This window comes from Nesoenas mayeri, assembly GCF_963082525.1.
Source record: "Nesoenas mayeri genome assembly, chromosome: 4".
Lineage (NCBI taxonomy): Eukaryota > Metazoa > Chordata > Aves > Columbiformes > Columbidae > Nesoenas > Nesoenas mayeri.
The window spans coordinates 26340378-26361306 of NC_137540.1; the positions used below are offsets into that span (position 1 = coordinate 26340378).

General features: G+C 41.1%; 1 protein-coding gene across 1 annotated transcript; it reads right to left on the reverse strand.

Moving 5' to 3' along the window:
- Positions 1 to 10761: 10761 nt before the first annotated feature.
- On the reverse strand, positions 10762 to 18165 carry EPGN (epithelial mitogen; the record flags this gene model as incomplete). Its single annotated transcript, XM_080344438.1, has 5 exons — positions 10762 to 10816; positions 11096 to 11248; positions 12392 to 12512; positions 17551 to 17640; positions 18129 to 18165. The coding sequence occupies 5 exons, from the start codon at positions 18163 to 18165 to the stop codon at positions 10762 to 10764; spliced, it is 456 nt and encodes a 151-aa protein (XP_080200564.1).
- Between the last annotated feature and the right edge of the window lie 2764 nt (positions 18166 to 20929).

The window sequence follows — 20929 nt, forward strand, 5'->3', positions numbered from 1 at the left end:
TAAGAGTGCAGAGCTCCTGCACCCTAACCAGGCCAAGGCACCCCACAGTCACCAAAGGCTGTAACTGGTCTAACACAGGTACAAAATGCTCACAGCCACAGTCTGCTGAGAGACTTTTCACGTGCAGGCCCTGATCTGCATGTTCTCGCATACAGACCTGCCACAGCATCACCCCACACTCCACACAGTAAGATGGGCCTCAGGAGGGACACTCTCCCCCTCATAGCTGGGTTGTTTTTTTCATTGTTGTTGTTGTTTGCTTTGGGTTTTTTTGTTTGTTTGCATTTATTTTTTATTTTCTAATTGAGCTCCTTCAAGGATAATGGGATGTCTTCAGGGCTTTCTGCATGTGTACTGATCTGTGTGAACATGAGGTTCTTGGTTAACAAAGAAGTTTTTATAAGAAATAAAAGAAAAACTTGCTGTTCAACATTACCAAAACACCTGAAATCTAAGTCAGAGCCTCAGCTGTGCATCAGTACAAGGTATGGTATGCACATTAAAGTTAACAATTTTCTATCATACGCACAGGTCACCTTTGTCAATATTTGACTATATAGTTCCATGTCAGCTAGACAATGATCACAGAAAATATCATTAGCATAACAGAAATTCTGTGTATGGAAGCAGACAACTAAAATGCTGAAGACAGAACTAGCAAATAACAAAGCAATGCACATTCTTAAACAAAAGTATTCAAAAGTTTTGAAGACAATGGGAATTTGGCTCATATATGTATCATGTTTTCTTTCAATACAAATAGACTCAACTATTTGTATTGAAGGAAAGAAGCTGGAATTCACTTAAATTGTGGATAGTGCACACAGTCTCCAGAAGTCCTGTGGTAGACATGAAGAACTGATGGACGGCTGGTATAAAAATAACGTAAAACCACGCTAAGTCTAATTGCCCCTGTTGTCAGCTGTTACTTCACAAGTCTGTGCTTAAAATCAGAAATGCTAGTTCTGCTACAATTTCGCCTGTGTGAACATGAGACACAGAATTGGCCCAAATGTGACAAATGCCCTAAGATTCTCCTGTGTCACTGGAATCACAGCCTGCTCCAAAGCCTAATGAAGCTGATGGAAAAACACCCATTATTTCAATAGGCTCTGTTCACTCCATGCCGAATACAGTCAAGTAGCCTCGAGTTTTCTCCTCCACCCAGGGTTTTTCAAACTTCTAGTAATATTCGGAGCATGCTTATGTTTGAGTTGCTGTAACTCAATAGCATGTTGGCCTATATCTCTTACCCTGGTTGTCTTGCATCTCATGGTACTTCTCACTAAAGAAAACACTACAAAAAAACTGGGAACTTTTAAGAATCCCATGGCACTCAAGAGGCATAAATGCCTAATTATCTGAGGACTTAGATAGTGCAAGTAGTGTAAGTCTATGTCTGTTTAGGTCAACAGATGCTTTACTATAGCCTGCATCAGGGCTTGGAATTAGGCCAGAGCTAATTGAGAAAATCACACATCCTTACTTCATGATTAATTCCCTTGAAAAGCCTCAGTGGAGGCCTTAAACTGCTACATTTTGCAAGTACTTAACAGTTTAAAAAGTAATCAAACTAACCCTCCTTGGAATCATCTTAAATAAATACCCCTTTAAAGACTTTCCAGGCTGTAGTTTCAATATAGTACCTGAATTACAAGACCACACTGGATAAGTTTATGGTGGTAACTCACACAGAGCTATCTTCCCTCTGCCTAAATGAACTGAGGAGGTCAAACTAGGGAGAACTGCAAGATCATGCCCTTTGCCTGTGTCACTCCTCATTCTTCTTGGGAACAATCAGGAAGAAACTCCTGGTGGGTCTTGGCTCCTGCACACATTTTTCATGCACAGGGGAGCACCTAGCCCATAGAGGACATTTTTTGCTGCTGTAATCTTGATGTAAAAAGTAGTTAGTGATGGAAGAAGGAATTCAAGAGATGACTGAGAAGTACCTGAGGGAGGAGAACTTTCAAATGTATTTGCGCATGAGAAGTTGTGAATATGCCACCAAAAAAGTAAAGAGAAGTATCAACCAGACAAGGGGAAAGGGCAAGACAATTTCCAGTCTTTCAGGTCCTTCAGAGTCCTGCTTGCATTAGTGTGCCGGTTCACTCCAGTAAACGCCAATAGCCTGAAAGGGCACTGCTCTGAAAGTGGTAGCAGACACCACAAAGGTCATCCACAGGCAGCTAGAGCTGTAAAATTACTTTTAACTGGAAAATGAGAAAAGAGTATACCTTAACACAGGAGACTGTACAAGTGATACCCAATTATGGGACGTCACAGTGAGCTACAGGCACTGCTGTAATTGGGATAACTTTCTGCCTCCTTGGCAACCAGGGCAAAATCAGATCCTTTACATCACCAGCCCATAAGCTATTGAACAATGGTTTGCAACACCACCACCAAAGCCAGCTCTATTAACAGGGATCCACACATCCAGCAGGGAAAGTTAAGAACTGTTGTTTAAGGCTATGCAAGCCTAGCTGCATATGCTCACCCTCACACAGGGGCAAAAACAAGCTGCTCAGCTGTAAAACCATAAGCAGGAAACCAGAACGCAGCTCAAACAGAGGCAGCTGCAGTGAGATAAGCATCTCCTGTGACTTTCCACACATCTCACTCTGCCATCAGTGGAACAAAGGAGCTGGATCTTGAACTTCGTTTTGCTTTGAAAGACTCAATGGTGTTTCTTTTGACTTGTTTTATAGGATCAGTTTGGAAGTAAGTGACTTTACAGGTTCATTAAGAACAGTGTATTTTGTAGGCTCAGGTTGCCTTCATCTTCTTGTTCACACCTATCTTGAAATTCGTAGCTCTGCATCTCACCACTACTCTGAAATTAAGGCAGCAAGAGAAATTAGCACAAACTCCTACTTGAAGGTTTTCATAGCCACCACTCTGTTACAGCCATTAGGTATCAAAGGATTTGCTCTCATTGTGAAGATATATGTCAAACAAAAAGATTTGGCTCTATCGCCTAATCAAGTGGGAGCTGTGCATTCCATGGTATCCCTTGCTGAAAATAAAAAACCACCATTAAGACAGGCTGGCTTTTCTTCTAGAACCATGCCATCCATTGCAAGGGAAATCCTCAGTACTCACAAATCAATGGTAACACTGCTGACATCAGTGATGCCACAGTCACTGAAAGCAGCCAAGATTAAGACCAGCACGTACCCACGTCCTGTTCATCTGTGCAGGGCAGACACAATGTCCCATTCAGAAGTCCACCTGCCGCATTTGCCTTCTCACCCTTGCCAGCAGCTCCTCTCCCTTCCCTGCCTGCATCGACAACTATGATAAATGCCAGCTTGCCAAGATTCAGAGCTTGCACTGCTACAGACAGAAGGCAGATGAAGCTGCCCGTGTCCAACAAGTATTGTGCCAGAGCTACAAACACCAACAAATGAACACTTTAGATGCTAAGTTTCCAAAAATCACAAACACAGACAAGGCCACTTTGAGGTCCTTCTTGTGTTTCTCAGTCTGAATAGCATGCCCTCAATACATGTGTGAAGCTGTAGCCTTGAAAAGAGGGCAAAAAGCACAAAACTAGTAGCCAAATAATGCACATTCTAGCTTCGTGGGATGACCCGTAACTTAAGGTGCCCTGACCCTGTCCCCTGCCTGACAGTGACTCATCTCAGCCTGCTTCATTCACCTGATGGGCGGCTGCTGAGCTGACTGGCTTGCAAAGTGGAGATGCACCAAAGCACGCTTGTCCTCCCTGCTACGTAAAGCTGCCACTGCCACATGTGAGGACAATTTGTTGCCCCACAACCTTTAAATTCTGAATTAGTATCTATTAAGACAGATTCCTGGAACAGTGCTCATATTCAAACCTGCTGCTCGGCTTCATCAAATGGCTAGCAGAAGTCAATAAAATGAAGTTCATCATGGCACTTGCCATAACAATGCGACATAAATAGACTTAGTCTTACATATAGAAATGATGTCAAACAAATTAGCTTTGCAAAAGTTAGTCAGACGCAAAGCACAGCCCTCTCTTCTCATGTCTCAGCCCTGGTTGTACTATTTGTCAGACAGAGCTACAGAGATGCATCTTTGCACTCCAGTCTTGAACATCTAAAGCAGGGTAAGGGTCCTGGGATTTAAATTTGCTGCTTTCTCTCGCCAAACAAAAAACTCAAACAACAAACCAAAAAAAGCAGAGAGCATAACATATTTCACTGAGTGACAGTGATACAGCTCTAACATTTACATCCTTGAGTCATAACATGGCTCCTTGTCTTGGGAAGGTGAAGGATATCACAGATAAGTTTGCAAACAGTAGTAACTACCGAAGACTGGGCTTCCAGGAGCAATTTGGGGCTTTTAGTCCCTGCACAGCAGGTACATGCACTCAACTCCAAGCTCCCAGACACACTATGTCTGGGCAACCTTCTCATGCTGGCTGCCTCAGGATGGTTCTCCATCAGCCAGTCGCCCATCAGACAGCTCCAGTGCTGCATTTTGGTCAGTCATGACCAGAAAACACAGCTTGACATTAAAAAATTGTGTATTTTAAGTAAAGCAAATTGTATTTTTGCTTAAAGTGCAAAATTGAAAAATAAATAAATAAATAAATAAAATTGTAGTTTTGCTTACGTGCAAAATACTGTTTAAACAAGTCAGTAGTGAATCTTGACATAGAAACTTACTTGCCAACATTCAGAAGATAAACATCAATTTTTAATGAAAATGTCATATTGAATTTTAGTGACTTAATGGTAGATGTTAAATCAAAACCTTGCATTTGGATAACTCTGACCATTTTATGAGTTCACAAACTGAGCCAAGACCTACAGCTCCTTTTCACAGATGGCCTTATTTCTACAATGGGATGTGTGGGGGAAATCAGACGGAAAACTCCCAAAAATGCTTATGCAAGATGCCTTGATTCCCAAGTTCAGCTCTTCTTGCACTACTCTAAAGAATGAGCATTTAAAACAATTTTTATCCTAATTTAGTCCATGAAACAAAAATCTCAAAGGCATTTGTTTTTATTTATTAAGAATAAAATTACAATTTTAAGTTGTCTGACTTGCACTTGCACTTCTTGCACTACTCTAAAGAATGAGCATTTAAAACAATTTTTATCCTAATTTAGTCCATGAAACAAAAATCTCAAAGGCATTTGTTTTTATTTATTAAAAATAAAATTACAATTTTAAGTTGCCTGACTTGACCAACCTAACAATGCAATTGGACCAGCTATATGACAGCCTCAACACGGTAATGTGAACCGTTGCTTCTACATGAACTTAAAAGCAGGATGTGGACCATAACTAATCTTTAAAAAAAAATAAATAAAAAATCAGCTGCATCAAAAACCCCATGTCAGAGTTCTCTGAGTGTTATGTTCATCTGTGTTTGTGCCACTTTTTGTCTTCCTTTTTCTTTGTGAACAACTTAAAGCCCCAGCACAGCACTACCAATTTCTATCCTTACACTAACAAGGTGTCCACCAAATCCAGCAAACAGCAGCTTGGCTCTCTATCTAAGCCTTAGGCCTCTGCTGTTCCCCTAAATATAAGAATGAAATGTTGGTCTGCAAACAGGAGTCACCTAGGTTGTGGATAGGTAGGCCAACAGCCCAGGGTCTATGCCCATGTCTGACTTCGAGCAATTCAGATCAAGCAACAGCTTCTTTTTGTGCCTCAACTGACTCTTATATTGTTTCATCCAGAAAAGAGGAACTCACCTCTTATTCCTACAGTTATCTAATTTCACCTCTCATTTAGGGGCCTGCTTGCCAACACTGGCAATGGGACTGCATACCAAGGCGAAGTCTGCTCTCAACCAAAACCATCTCTTACCCCCGGCAACCCCATGAAAGAGTACTCTTCTCATCTGCACAGTCAGCAAAGGAGGCCTACCATAACAGTGCTCCAAGTGATACCACAATAAACCTTCTCCTCTTCTGCACAAATCAGAGATACCAGCTGTGCTGTGACACCTCCTCCATCTTGTTAAGAGCTGCTTCTTACAAAGCCTGCTCTTCCTCCCATTTAATTCAGCAAGAGTAGGAACAGCCTCAAATCGAGTCATAGCACATGATTTTATTGCTGTCATGATAATTAATGACTACTTACACTGAGCTTTTAATGAGTACCTGCACTTTTTTGTTTGTTTGCTAACTCTGTCGTTAAGGAGTCCCAGCTGATTTCCTGGATTTATAGTACAATAGGGACCTCTACAGGCATTTCACTGGTCTATCACCTACAGCACTAAGGGCGGGTTTAATGCCTCTCCTTCATGAGACTTTAATCCCTCCCTGTCTTAGTTCTCCCCACGATATCATCCCCAAAGCATTGCCTTCCTTCATAGGGTTGCTCCAAAGACCAAGCCATACAGGACCACAAGCTTCAGAAGTCATTGGAGCTATTCTAAACTTAATGATTAAATCCAGCATTTTGCCAAGTTAGCCTTCTCTTTGTGAGATGCTTTTCCAACTACAGTATTATTTCACAGAACAGAAATTAAATAAAACCTATAATGGGTGTAAAGAATAACAGTTATAAAATTTTGTAGGTTTTTTTCAGTGGGGCAGGGTGGGGTTGTTGTATGAAGTTCAAAGTCATCAGCAAGCAACCAGCCTCACAGCTAGTTCTTAGGACACAACCCAATACTTACACTGTATGCTAGTTTAGTGTTCTGCTAGCCACATGAGCACAAATCTTTTTTTTTTTTTCTTTTAAAATGCACTAGAAGAAGCTATGTTGCTGTATTAAGTGGGAATGACCAGAAACTCTGATGTGTTATTATGCACAACATACTATTGGTTATAAAGAATAAAAGAAAACCTTCTCTGGAAAACTGTCTCCTACCTACCTGCCTGCCATCAGATCTCCAAGACCTTCTTCAGGAGGCCCTGGCACTGTCTGCAGGCATTGGCGTGCTATGCCACCATTGTCAATCAACAGTGTATCCTGTCAGGCAGACAAGACAGTTTTGCTTGCTCCCAGGGACACCACATACTCTGAACATCAGCAACCAATACACTTTGTGATGCTTACTTCCAAGATTAAGTCATATTTTGCAAGGACAGTCATCTTTTACACAGGCTTGCATCTACTGTTTTTAGAAGGACCTTGCAGGGATGAAGTAAACTGCAGGCCACCCACACACTTCAATAGAAAATATGTGTTGAATGCAGGGGAGGAATTGAAGTCACAGCAAAGCATTAGCAACAAAGTATACCCTCACATTGACTGCAGTTGCCAGTGAAGCAGGGAGAGGGCTCAGCGGCTTAAGGGCAAACTAGGCATGAGGAAAAGCCAGTGTGGTTCCAGGAGCCAGGATCACATGCAGGGCCAGTGATCTGTCATTCAGAAAGGCAAGTCCCACTCTTTAACCTCTCTGTCTTGACCCTGCTGAGCCAGTGCCCCAAAACTGGTACAGGGCTACCCAAAAGTCACAGAAACACATGGTCTCCTCTTGAATGACAGTTTCTGGCACACGCAGCTAACAGAAAGCAGAAGCTATGATGTTCTTAATTACAGAAAGAGTCTGAGCCTGATAAATGAGCCAGGAAAGATGATCCTGGTCTTCTAACAGGCCAGTTCTGCAGGAAATTCAGCACCTTAAGTAGCAACACACCATACCAGCCCAGTAACACCTGTCACTTATCAGGGCAGCCCTCAGCACAGCTGACTCCACAAAGCAATCTGAGGCAACACAGGCTTCCTCAGCTGGGTCAAACAGCAGTGCAATTAACTCATGCCGTGATCCCTCAAACACAGCTTGGGCCTGAAGAAATACCTTGAAACTGCAATGACAACACCCTTCTCTCACATGGGCTACAGTCTGTAAATGCTGCAGACTGATGGAGAAAGCCATCATCTGCATTGGTGCCACCAGCCTGGGAAGCTGGCAGCCTGCTCCCACCTTGTGCTTCAGCACAAATGGCATGCAATGTGCAGGCGGTGAGGAACCCACTTCTGGAAGCCTCAATACCACTTGGAAAAAAAAATAAAATCAAAAAATCAAAAAATAAAGCAAAGAATTTCCCTATCATTGTCTTTCCATTTTATTCTCCTTCTGCCTTTGCACAAAGTCACATTTTGCATGGCACAGACTCATCCGATGTTTCACTCTCAAGCTTTTCTTCTACTAGCAAACTTTCACTGGCAGCCCTTCCAAAGCTTCCTTGGACCAGAAAATGAACTAGAACAAATATTTCACTATTTAGTTTCCTGCTGAATTGTGGTGTTGAAATAAACCTTTTTTCCACTTATGTTTAACCAAACATGAAAAAAAAGTCAGTGTGTTTCTGTAGGTACACAGTGTCTCACTGCAATGAGTAAATACTTTTCAAGAAGCACTTACATATCCTGCAAGGCACCTGCTTGGCTGCTGATATATAAAGGATATAAAAAAAGTCAGTAAAAGCAAATGCAAATGGTTAAAACCAAGTCCACCTCTCCCTTACAGCTTTTTTTGGACAAATGGAAGTCCAGTTGTTAAAATTCCCACCCTTAGAACTTCTTTAACAACTGCATGTACACCCAGAGCAAGTTGCATTACTGTGCATATCTGCTGCAAGATGTAGCCTCTCCAATGAAGAAAGGTTGCTTCCTCCAGAAGTGAATGCAGCACTCACAATGTGCATGGAGGAAGACACAACTCAGTGTAGAGGAGATTCACTCACATGACAACAGATTTTCATTCTTTGGCCTATCTAGCTCTTAAAATTTTCTCAGAGCTCAATGAGAAAGGCCTCTCACCTGTATTTCCTGATGACATGCATATTTCTAGTAGGTATTTCACATCAGTCTGTCCAGTGAATGAGGGATGAAGGGTGTTTTTTGTGTGTCTGTGTGTGGATGTGCAGAATCTAATTCACATCTAATTGCACTCACACTGCATAAATGTGACACAAAAGATGTTAAGCCAGATACTGAAAACTGACTTGAAAATCATGACAACCAGCAGCTGTCTCTCAGTGGTTACTAAGAAAATACCAGAAAAATGGAAAGGAGCAAACAATATGGAAAGCTGAAGATGTAACTTGAGATGAAGAAAACAAAAAGGCTTCAGAGAGTCAGAAAAATCAGTTCAGTGCCTCTTAAAAAACACTCATGTCAACACATAGAAGAAAGCACTGCTGTCTCCATCCAGCTTCTCATCAACAATCCTTTCTGCATATGCACATGTTGCTTCCTCTAGTCTGTTGCACAGGGAGTCCAGCCAGTGTGTGACAAGTTGTTTTATTGAAGGGTATCAAATCAAGAGCCAAATGACTCAGCTGCTGATCAGAATGCCCTGTGGGAGAAACTCACAGAACTTCAGACCATTCAAGTGACAAATGTACATTTACTCTTTCAAAACCCAGCCTTTCATACACATTTCAGCATTACCATTGTAGTCTCACAAATACAGAGGGTTTTTAAAAACAAAAGACATGCAACCTTTTGTGAAAATGAACACAAAACAGAAATAGAGCTTTCTGGCAGGGCACCTAAATTTAGGAGCCTGTATCACCCCATAACATCAAAGTACCCAACTGCCTTTTTCTCATAGGTGACTAAGCATAACAGAGGCACCTACAACATGCAACAGCTGAAATGAAAACCTCTCAGAGCCATCTCCAGTCTCATCATCATTGGCAAATACTCCAACTGTCAGTGAAAAGTCACAGTTAGTTCCATCTTCTCCAGAAGCAATTTTCTTCTCTTTTCCTTGAACAAAATCTTTTTACCTTTGTGATTCTTTGTAGACAAGATAAAGAAAATCAAGCATCTGATATGCAATCTGTTTGTCCAGGGTAGAAAAAAATTCCCAGTCATTATTTTTTTTTTATTTGAGTGGTCACATTGTGCACATAATGTGAGAACAGAATAAAGAGAGTCTGTTTCCTGGGCAGCGGTAAACTGAAGTGTAGCTTCTCAAGCAGCTGAAATCAGGTGCAGCAACATAATGTTCTGCCTGAAGTTCCATGAGTCTAACGAATTGTTTTATGTTGTTAGGGAAGAGTAGGGTTCTCTGTCATGAGCACACTCAATAATCCATTTGGAGAAAGACTCCAATTCCTTTACTTGCAAAAACAGTAAGGAAGTTGCCATGCCCAGGGATGTCATGGTCTATTTTTTCCAGGAACTGCTGATTCTGTTCCTAAGTTTAAGTAAGCCTCTGAGAACCATCCATCTTCCTCAGTTCAAAGCATTTGGTGATTTTGTCCATTATGACAACAGAAGCCTATACTTTGCATAGTACAGTGAAGATACCTGCAGTGTTGTAAGAGGACTGTTTATTCACATGTAAAGGCAGTAGATGATGAAATCAGAAGCCAAACGGTTTCTTGTCAGCATATGATGTTCAGAATATAGCTCCATTGTGAGGCAGGTTGTGCATTTCCTCCAGAGAAGAAAATAACCAAAACACACAAACAACGAAAGACAGAAAAGACTAGAGCAGAACACTCTACTAAGGTTTGAAATGACTGAAAACAGCTAAAATGAATCAATCCTCCCCTTAACAACTACCAGCCACAGGAAAGTGTTGAGAGGGCTGAAAGTATCAATAGCTGTTCTAATCTGTTAATCTAGCAACATTTTCTGAAAAGAGGGTTTTTCTTCAAAAGTGAATGGAGCCCATCAGTTCTGCAGGAGTTTCCTTCATGTACTCGCTCTGTTATTCCCTTTATTTCATCTAATCACTGAAGCTGGAGTACCTGCCAGATGGCACAGAGTAGCCTTCCCAGCAGAACTTCCTCTCATTTACAGGCAAATTGGTAAGTGTCCCAACGCCAGATCTTCACAATGCTGTCTCACCCATGCAGACTTTGTAGGGTGATTTCAGTTTTCTGCATCTAAAACAGACAATATCAAGTGATTTTAACTGGACAAATCTAAACACACAGTAGTCTGAACAGAACTGAAATCTCATCTCTTAACTCCATTAGGTAGACCTCATGAAACCCATGTTTTGGCAGATGGGAAAGCAGAGGTATCAAGTGTCAGCTCCTTTAATACCACACAGCAAATGAGTAACAGGCAAGAACTCACTCCCAGTGCCCTCAAAACTGCACAGCTTTTCTGTCCACTGTAATTCAGATGAATGTAATCAAAAGGTTATATCTCTCCCATACCTCTTTTTCACGTAGCAGTAGATGATAGCAAGTATCCCACTTGTCAGTATTCCTATACCAATTCCCACAGCAATGTAGCGTTCGTAAGAATTATGTGCATACAAGTTTAGTGTTAAATGTTCACACCTCTCTCCATTATAACCTGCAAGGCACCTACAAAATAAATACACACCATGCAAAAAATTATTCAGAACTTCTTATGCTTTGAATTTCAGAAACACGTTAGTTTTCATAATTTTTAAACAATTTAGAACAAGTCTAAATGAGGATGGGCTGAATCTGGTGCTGTCAGAACCTCTTTACTCCACAAAGACTACCAGTTATCCCAGTCTATCTAGTTAAAAGCTAGTTCAAGTACTGCAGTCACAGCAACAAACACAATCTAAACATACCCTCATCACAGAGGGTGTGGACTAAGAGCCCTGTCCTCTGATGATCCTTAGCTGCTATGCTTCTCAACAGCCAAAGCAGTCCAGTACGGACTCTAGAAAATTTTAAGAGTACCATGGTCCTGATGGGTGTGTAAGCAGTTGTAGAATAAGGGAGTTGTAGCTGACATCTTGCCTCCTTCATTGTACCCACTGTGAAAATCTACTTATTCCTCTACTATTCACTATAGCACCAGTTGTGATTTGAGATGCCAAAGCAGAGACCTATAAAGATGTGAATGTTCCCTCTTGCTTCCTGATTATTACACTAGCAGAGCACTAGTGCCTCGGTAACAGTCCTGAGTCACTTTAAAATCACAGAATGGTTTCTGTTGGAAGGGACCTTTACAGGTCATGTAGTCTGCCCCCTGGCAATGAGCAGGGACATCTTCACCCAGACCAGGCTGCTCAGAGCCCTGTCCAGCCTGGCCTTGAATGTCTCCAGGGATGGGGCATCCACCACCTCTCTGGGCAACCTGGGCCAGTGTCTCACCACCCCCCATGTAAAAAAACAAACAAACAAAACAAACAAACAAATAAAAAAAAAAAAAAGAAAAGAGAAGGGAAAAAGAAGTCTTCCTTATATCTAGTCTGAATTTCTGAATTGACTCTTTTTTATTTTAGAACCATTACCCCATTTCCTATCAAAACAGGCCATACTAAAAGTTTGTCCCCATCTTTCTTATAAGCCCCCCCTTAATTATTGGAAGGCCACACACAAACTGTGATTATCGCACTCAAGCCTGTGTCAAAGTTTAAGCCCCCAAATACTTGGCTGCCACATTACTTTGAAAATATGTAGCAGACAAAGAAACAATGCTACAGTTGCTATTTTCTAAGCAGGATACTTATAAGCAGTATTATTTACTTGCATATGGGCTTCCTCAGTTCACTGTGGAAAGCACAGAGCCCATTGATACAATAGCTGTAGTGTTCTTCAAGACAGGTCTGCATAAGCTTCAAGAGCTTCGGCTGCTCTGTGTAGTCTACTGTGAAAAGGGGAAAAAGTCAAGTTACATTCAGGGAGAAAAAAACCCAACACAACAAACATTTTAATATATTTTCACAACTCAAGATAAACAGACATTGCCTGCAGAAAGACAATACATAAATTTACTGTGATAAGTCTCATGAGCCGATTCAAACACTACCACATAGCACAGGCTTCTAAGATGCTCCAGCATAGCTTTAGAGAAAAAAAAAAAAAACTATCCAACGCCATCCAACCTGCAATCCATCAGAAAAACCATCCCAGGAATATTAGGGATTTAGGACACAATGAGAGCATTTAATTATTCTCAGTATGCTTCCCAGCCTGAATTAATTTTTTTTTTTTTTTCTTTTCCCCATCACAAGACAAACTGCTATATTTCGAACACTCCTGCATGCCAGCTCTGCAACTGTGAGTGAGTGATGAATGGTGGGATTGCTCCCCTCCCATACATATTATGTTTGTAAGGACTCAAGACGGCCCAGATGCTCTTCCTGTGCAAAACCACTGTCCACAACTATTAAGTTTCTGAACTTGTGCACAGTTAAAAGCATCCAGGTCAGTAAGCATGCTTCTGCTTTGAAAGCACAGAAAACAACTACCTTCTTCCCAAGAGAAAGCTCGAAAGGTTCACTGTCAACAGAAGTATCTGTTCGAACTGGTCTCTCTACCCAGTTACAGGAATCACTGGTGAGGTGGGGTGTCCAAGCAGTGCCTTAGTATTTCAGGGGACTGTTTTAGTGATGGTTGAAGGCAATTTCCTAAGTGTTTGTCAACACTAACTTTCAGTTACGACCACAAGAAAAATAACATCACACAGGAAGGTGACAAGTTCCGCGCAGTGTGACTAATCAATGGTGCGGCAAGCAAAAAATCTTCCTTTCTGACTAAGTGCTGAATCAAGGTCTGGAGATACTACGCTGATCGAACGATTGTCAGAGACATAAGCCTCCAGTCTTCCTGCAGGCAATTTGAGATCCCATGACACATTTTTCAGGAGTAACACCGTCAGCCTCCTAAATTCTTGACAGAATTCCAGTTTGAGCCATTTCATGGCAGGAATTCCACGTGTGCTCAACTAAGCGATATTTTTTTTTTGCTTTGTCCTTCATACAATTTCACAGTGATGATAAGCAATGGTAAACAGCTGCTCTACTCTACAACCGTGTGTTACGGCAATTCCATTATGAATCACATGGCTTGGACACCAAAGAGGCTTGATACTATCACTGTTACTCAGATCAAATAACACTACTTAGAAAACAGTGCCCTCTAAAATCTGACAGAGTAATCAGACTTCTCTTTAAGTCTCTTGATAAACTGGAACAATTAACAATTCAAGTCTGCTTGAAAATAAAGATGCTGGTTTACTCTCCCAGGAAAAGCTACAGAGCTGTGAAAAAAACATGTATTGCTTTAAAATGAATGGCTTCGGTCTGGGAAAAGGGCATCTTTCCATTCTTGTAATGAATAATCTGAAGTTTCTCTTCACACTGTGGAGAAGGCAGGCCTAGAGCTAGAAACACAATGCTAAAAACTATAAAGCAAACCCAGTTTCAGCCTAGCAATAAAGTGGCAATACATACACACGAAGGACGTACCAAGACTTAGGCCCTATCTCTATCAGACCCTGCCTCAAGTGCCTCACAGACTAAATTTGTGGGCAGCATCACACAGCAGCTTGTTGACCAAGAACAGAGTCAGTGCAGGATCAGGCCTTGGAGGGACTGATTTAAGGAAGAGAACAACTTGAGAAAGAATAGATTTAAGGGAGAAAAGACAGATTTTAGGACAAGAGAGGAATAATACTATTTTTTCCACAGGAAGACTGTATGATGCTCACTGCTGGGGAAAGCACAAAGCAAAACAAAGCACATAGTCAAGACAGCTGCAGGGTTCAACATGCCAAGGAGATCCAGAATGTACAAGATCTGCAAAAGCCCATTTTCACTAATATACCTGCAGACCAGCTATCAAAACTCTGCAGGGAAGAGCTTCAGCAACTTAAAGCATCCTGTGTCTCTCTTCAAATACTTTAGCACCAACTGCTTTGAATCATCTTTTGAGTGCAAAGGGGGGCTGAACAGTGCGCTATGAAACCACTAAAAATAACCACTCAAAAGGACTCTTTAGTTTCCCGACATCCAAAGTACTACTTTTCTACCAGGCCCTGAAAACACTTAATATTTCACTTGTATCTCTGCCACATGTGAAAAAAATAAACGTGGAAGGTACCAATTTCTATGCCAGAGGCATTAAATCCCCAGCTACCTCTATTCAATCTTCCCCAAGATGGATTCAAACAGCCAGAATATCCTTCCTCACACCACCACTGCCAAGAGGTGGCAGCCTTCCATGTACCAACATCTGGAAGAAACCTCGCTTCATGCAGGTACCTGAAACCTCTTCCCCTGAGTGCCATGAAAGTTAGTTCTGTCATTAGAAAAAGTCAGCCTAGAGCAGAAGCCTGCCTAGAAAGCATTTCAAGCATCTTTTTGCACAGACCACAAATAAACAATATGTTCCTCCCTTGTTGTCAGGAGCAAGGTCTCTGTCCAGTGTGGGTTGCAAGATCGGATCTTAAATGTACACATAAAAACTGAGTGCTAATTATTTTGATGTTGCAAAAGTATAAATAATTACCTCTGAAAGAATGATGAGTTTTGAAAACAAAAAGAATTATTTTCTAACCCATCCCAGAGCATTATGATAATTCATATCATATTATCCATCTAGATACTAAATAAGCTGTTGAATAAACACATCCATGTGCCTTTCAAGTCACATGAGGAAAGAAAAGCATGCTGTGTAAGCACTTGACAGCTGCCTGCAGGTGAGTCATTCAAGCAGATACACTTGGCAAGATCCGACATGAAATCAAAACTCCAGGTACTTGGAAGCTTGGGCATGCAAAAACTGACAGACTGGCAACACAAAGAGTCCACCACTAAGACCATGATGGCTCAGCTTTTAAGTATGGTGCATCTGGGAGGAACACAGGAGTCAGAAAGGGGAGGGAAGGGGTTAGCCCCAGGTTCAGAGTCTCCCTTGCAGGCTGCAAGGAAGAACAAGCTCATGGCAATAAAGGGATCCCATTCTTTCCCCAGTAAAACCAAGCCCTTCCTGTATCCTAGCTGCTCACTTCGCTACAAAGGCTCCCCTTCAGTCCAAACAGTGTCTCAAGTTTTCACACCTGCTGTGTTAGCTCCCAGCCAGGCACCCTTTCTGTTACCTTTTCCCCTCCAAGGTGATCAACAAGCCTAGTATTTCCTAATCTCAGCACTGGTGACAAGTAAAGCCTACATAACGTAAAATATGGAAATAGGATATAATCTTGTCAATAGGAGGCAAATGGCTTGAGTAGAAAATAATTTTTTTAACAAACTGCACCTCAGTCCCCAGGGACTTGCAATCCCAAAAGAAACTGCAGGTTCTTCCAATAATACTTAATCAGGAATTAATTTTCTCAGGAACCAGTATTACCGAACTTTGGTTATAACCCTCACTACAAACTTAACTGGTACCAGAGTAGGAGCTGCAAGAAAACTTCACAAAGGTACAGCCAGTTTCTTTGGTGACTCTTTATGCATTTCTTTCCAATCTTCTTTCTAGAAATGCTGTTCTCTAAACTTTTCAACAACTTTGTGAAAGGTCCACCGAAATATACTTTAACTACCTGTGTAAATGTGTGCCTGTATGCTTGTGCATTTGTGTCTAGCTTTGAAGGGAACATTCTGTCATCTAAAAGTGCTGGTATCTACTCAACTTGCACAGTCACAGTTGGCATAAAGGCACACGGGGCAATCACAGACATGGCTGTGTTTGTGCAAATAAGCATCTTCTTTGTTAAAGAATGACCCATAGCTCCTGCTTTCTAGAAACAAAATGAACAAGGTACTTAATAACTCACAACATATTTGTATTTCATTATATTCCTGTTTGCTCTGCATGCAGCTCTAGAAGAATCGTGTCACAGACAAATCCACTAAACCAGACCATAGTGCTATGGTGATAAATCAAACTACTACTGTCAAAATCAACATAATCTTGACTTCACATACATATTTTTGCATAATATTTGTTTATATATGTATATATATATCACATATATATGAAGTCCACATATATATGTATGAATGTATACATAGATATTATACTGTACCACTATGACAAATTAGATCAAAAAGAGAACAGTTTGACTTTTTATGAGCAAAATAAAAAGCTTAGGGAGCTACTAAAAAAGGCTTCTAAGACATCCTGTGATGACTTAGAATTAACAGAAGACGATTTGTATGCATGTTTATGTTCTTTTTAAAGTACAAAGACATCAATAAGTATCACAGTTAAATCCTTTCCTCCTTTACTGACCTGCCAAAACCTCAGCTCCAGATTGCACAGTTCTCCCAAAGTAATGACATCATTAGCACCTCAAGTAACATCAAGAATGCAGCATGTAGAGTAAAGGCAGCCCTCTGGTCTCAGATGTTGGTAGGTAAATAGCTTGAGTTCACATTTCAGTCAGAAAAGAAAAAGAAAGAGAGAGCTAGCACTCTGCAAAAGGCTGTGGAAGCTGTGGTAGCTGAAAGCAAAACTGCAACCAAGAAAGAAACTACTGAGTAACAGCAGGAAGGGGCATCACTATGCTTGCTGCATTCTCACTCAGGTGTATGAAAATTCATACTGAAGACAGATAAAAACCAAGCACTAGTTAAAAGTAACAGAAATGGCAATCAGAAATGCAGATCATCTCTCCCAATTAATCTTAAAATATCTTCAAATTATAACTGTCCTTGCATAAGTGATCCTTTAGCTGGTCAATGCTGAGCCTACCTCAGCTGAATGGCAGCTATTCCTTCAGAGAGGTTTTTAAGGCTCCACAAAAACAAGGTGCTCATCTCACAAATACAACACACAAAATTCAACAGTGTCCACACGACAGGAGCATTATATCAGCAATCATCATGATAGACTGAGGTTTGGGGGGATTTTTTTTAAGTGACAGATTATTAGAGGCAAACAAAACGAAAAAGAAATACCTTCAGCATTGTATTTTGTCCAATTATTCCATAAGTCTGTGCTGAGGGATGGAACATTAACAGCTGACTCTTCACTCAGCACCCCCATTGCTGTGTAATGCAAATAGATACTTACTGTAACAGAAAAACTCAGCATATCTATGCAAGGTTCATTTAATCCAGAAAACAAGTACTCACTTAATACAATTCCGATACAATGCAGCAATATAATAATTCATTTAAAACATTCTTGCCTCAAACTTCCTTTTGCTACAGCATAATTACGACTGTGCAGTAACAAACTACTGTTCGCAAAATTCCAAAACAGATATCCATTTTGTTCTCCATTCTATTTTATGCAAATTATAACACAGACACGTGTAATATACTACACCTGTTACCAGTCTAAGTAGCTTCTTTGCGAAGAGTATAAATTATATCCCATCAATTAAAATCTCATCCAAGTTTAAAACTGCTAAAACAATTCTGCTTTGCAGGATCTTTGCATGCTTCCCACCACTACTGCTTATTTCAGAAAGACTGAACTACTGTTCAAAGCCTGGAACCGTATGCCATTGAAAAGTCTCCTCCAAACCCACCTTTCAGCCAAATATAGATTAGCATTCCAAAGGCCATTGCAAACAGCTGCTTTAATACCTTCTCAACTCTTCTTTTCAGATGGCTCACTTGCTCTGCTTATCTGTGCTCCCGTGTTTTCTCTTGCACTTATATGACATGAAGCGTCACCTGCTGTTCTCACCAATCAGAAAAAGGTGCACCTGGCAACAACCTCAACCCCCAGGGCAACCACACATTTATTTAGGAAACTGCTATTATCTAGCAATGGGATCAGGTTTTCTTTTGAAACCCTGGTTTCCTATTACCTGTGGGCATAATTGAGCATGCAAAGATACAGTTTTAAAGGAAGACATGATATCTGCCAGAGCAGATCAACGAAATACAATAAAACAGAGGTGAGCAAAATGAAAAATCATGTCTGGTAAAAAACATGATCATTCTTTCCCTTAGCAATGTAGGTCTTGTGCTACTTCTAGGAGGTCAGTCAGCATTCAGCAGGCTATTCTGGAGGTCAGAGTCCAGCCCCTACTTTGTGCATGTTCCTTCCTTATTCCTTCCTGTACCTCAGTTCCTTGCCATCCCCAAGAGGAACTGGGAGAACAGCTAGTGCCAAGATTAGGAAGCAATCAGACACAAAGATAACAGATGATGTTCTCCATCTGTGACTGCCAGCAAGAGGCCTTTGAACACAGGCCCTGGTGAGCCCGAGGGGCACGCTAACCATCTTTCATTTAGCTTTCCTGTCTGCACAACACTGAAGCAAGGCAGGCCACCAGCCTTGCTCAAGGACTTGGATTGCTGGCTGGAGCTACACATAGCTGTGCAGGGCAGAAACTGAAAGCTGGGAAAGTGCAGGTGCCAAGAAAACACAGGCTGAAAGACAGGTCAGCTGTTGGTTCCCATATTAGGCAATCCCTTCATTGCTGATGCCAGTATACTGTCATAAAAGCCCACCTCTACCTTTTCAAAAAAGTGGGTATGCATAAAGAGAGAATTATACTTTTTATGTAAAGTGTTTGTAGGTCTCTAGGACACAGCCATCACACACATTTCTTGGGGAAAAAAAAGCACTCTCCACAGCCCCAAACACTGTCCAACTTCGTGGGTCACAGGCAACTTGGAACAAATAGGACTGGACCCTCTGAAGGGTACTTACCTTGGCTGACATACTAGAGCAGGTTGCCAAAAAGGCCCAGTTCAATAATACATATACACACACAACCCCTCCCCGCCCAACTACCCCCAAAATCTTGACCCTCACTGAAGGAGAGCTACAGACTTCACCCCAGTAACAACTTCTACTTTCTCAACTGTGAACCCCAAGCAAAAAAACCAAACATTTCACAACATCTCTGTGTTAAAACCAAAATCTTTTGATAAATGCTTTAATAACTCTGGTCAGCTCAAGCTCTCCCTCTATGCTGCACTCTCCCAAATGATCCCCAGGATTAAATCTAACCACTTCACATATTAAGAGAAAAACACAAGCTAGTTAGGCACATTTTAATTAGGTGTTCTCCTGCTCACGGACTACATTCCAAGAGGCTTTTTCCCTTCCCTTGCTATCCTGAATTGCTGCATGCCTGCACACTGATCAAGTGCAGTTTGTGCACTCCCCGAATCGACGGGAGTGGTTATGCCTACCTGGATAACCTCTGCTATCAGTCCAGAGGAGGGCTAAGTATGATGAGCCCTGCTTTCAACACATATCTACACAATGGGAACTTAATCCAGTTTGAATCCAAGGTGGCTTTGTCATTAGGCAATACAGCTGGGTGCGGCAGACCTGTGAGAAGGCTTCAGTGAATAAGGCTGTGCCTTTGTCTGCCACAGGGCATTCATGCTTGGACCAGACTTAACCAGGTCTGGCACACGAGCTAAGCCTTTCCCTCTGGATGCTACTTCTGGATGTTCTCTCAGTGGAGAACATGCTCACAGATGTGTCTGGCAGCTCTGAAAAGAGTAAGCTGTTGAGCAAAACCTCACTCTCACTGGCTTTTGTGCAATGCCAGTCAATCCACCAAAGGTGAAAAGAGAAAAAGCTTAAGATGCACAATAAACTGTTTGCAGGACATGAAAGAAATAGGCTCAGTCACGTGACATAATCAAAACATCATAAATTGTTTTTATGCCAAAAACTGCAGAGATTCTTTCAGTTAAATCAAATAAAACAAAAGAGAACTTAGGACAGCAATATAAACAGATGAAAAAAGGTAAATGACTGAACAAACAAACCACCTCCATTTGCTTCACTCTCAATACACTGATAAAAAAAGAACAACAAACCACCCTCCAAACTGTATTAATCTTTTTCACAAAGATGAACATAACAGTGAACAGGTTTTATTCCATCTTAGTCAATGATAGGTTGACCAGTCTAACTATTATCTTCATAGCCACAATAATCCTCCCAACATTTCTACCACTACTTAAATTTAAACAGATAAGCAAGCGTCTGCACTAATGGTGCTCTATATTTAGTAATGATTCTGCCAACCCCTTTTGCAAACACTGCATTAAACAAAACTCTCAGAAAGATGATCATAAGAACAATCAGCACAGAAGTGACACTCCATCTTGTTTCTTTTATTAGAGAAAGTGCACTTTTTTGTTTAATGGCAGTAGTACTAAGCCATGCTTTTTTTTCCTCCCCCTTTCAAGTTATCTATAGTGTACTGGCAAACACCTAAGGTTCTTGATGAAAATAAATCAAGGTTATCTCAACTGAGATAAAAACATGAAGATAAAAGCTCAAACGGACTCTCAATTACTTAAGCGGAAACTGGGGTAGGCTCTTCATATCCATAGTGCATATACACAC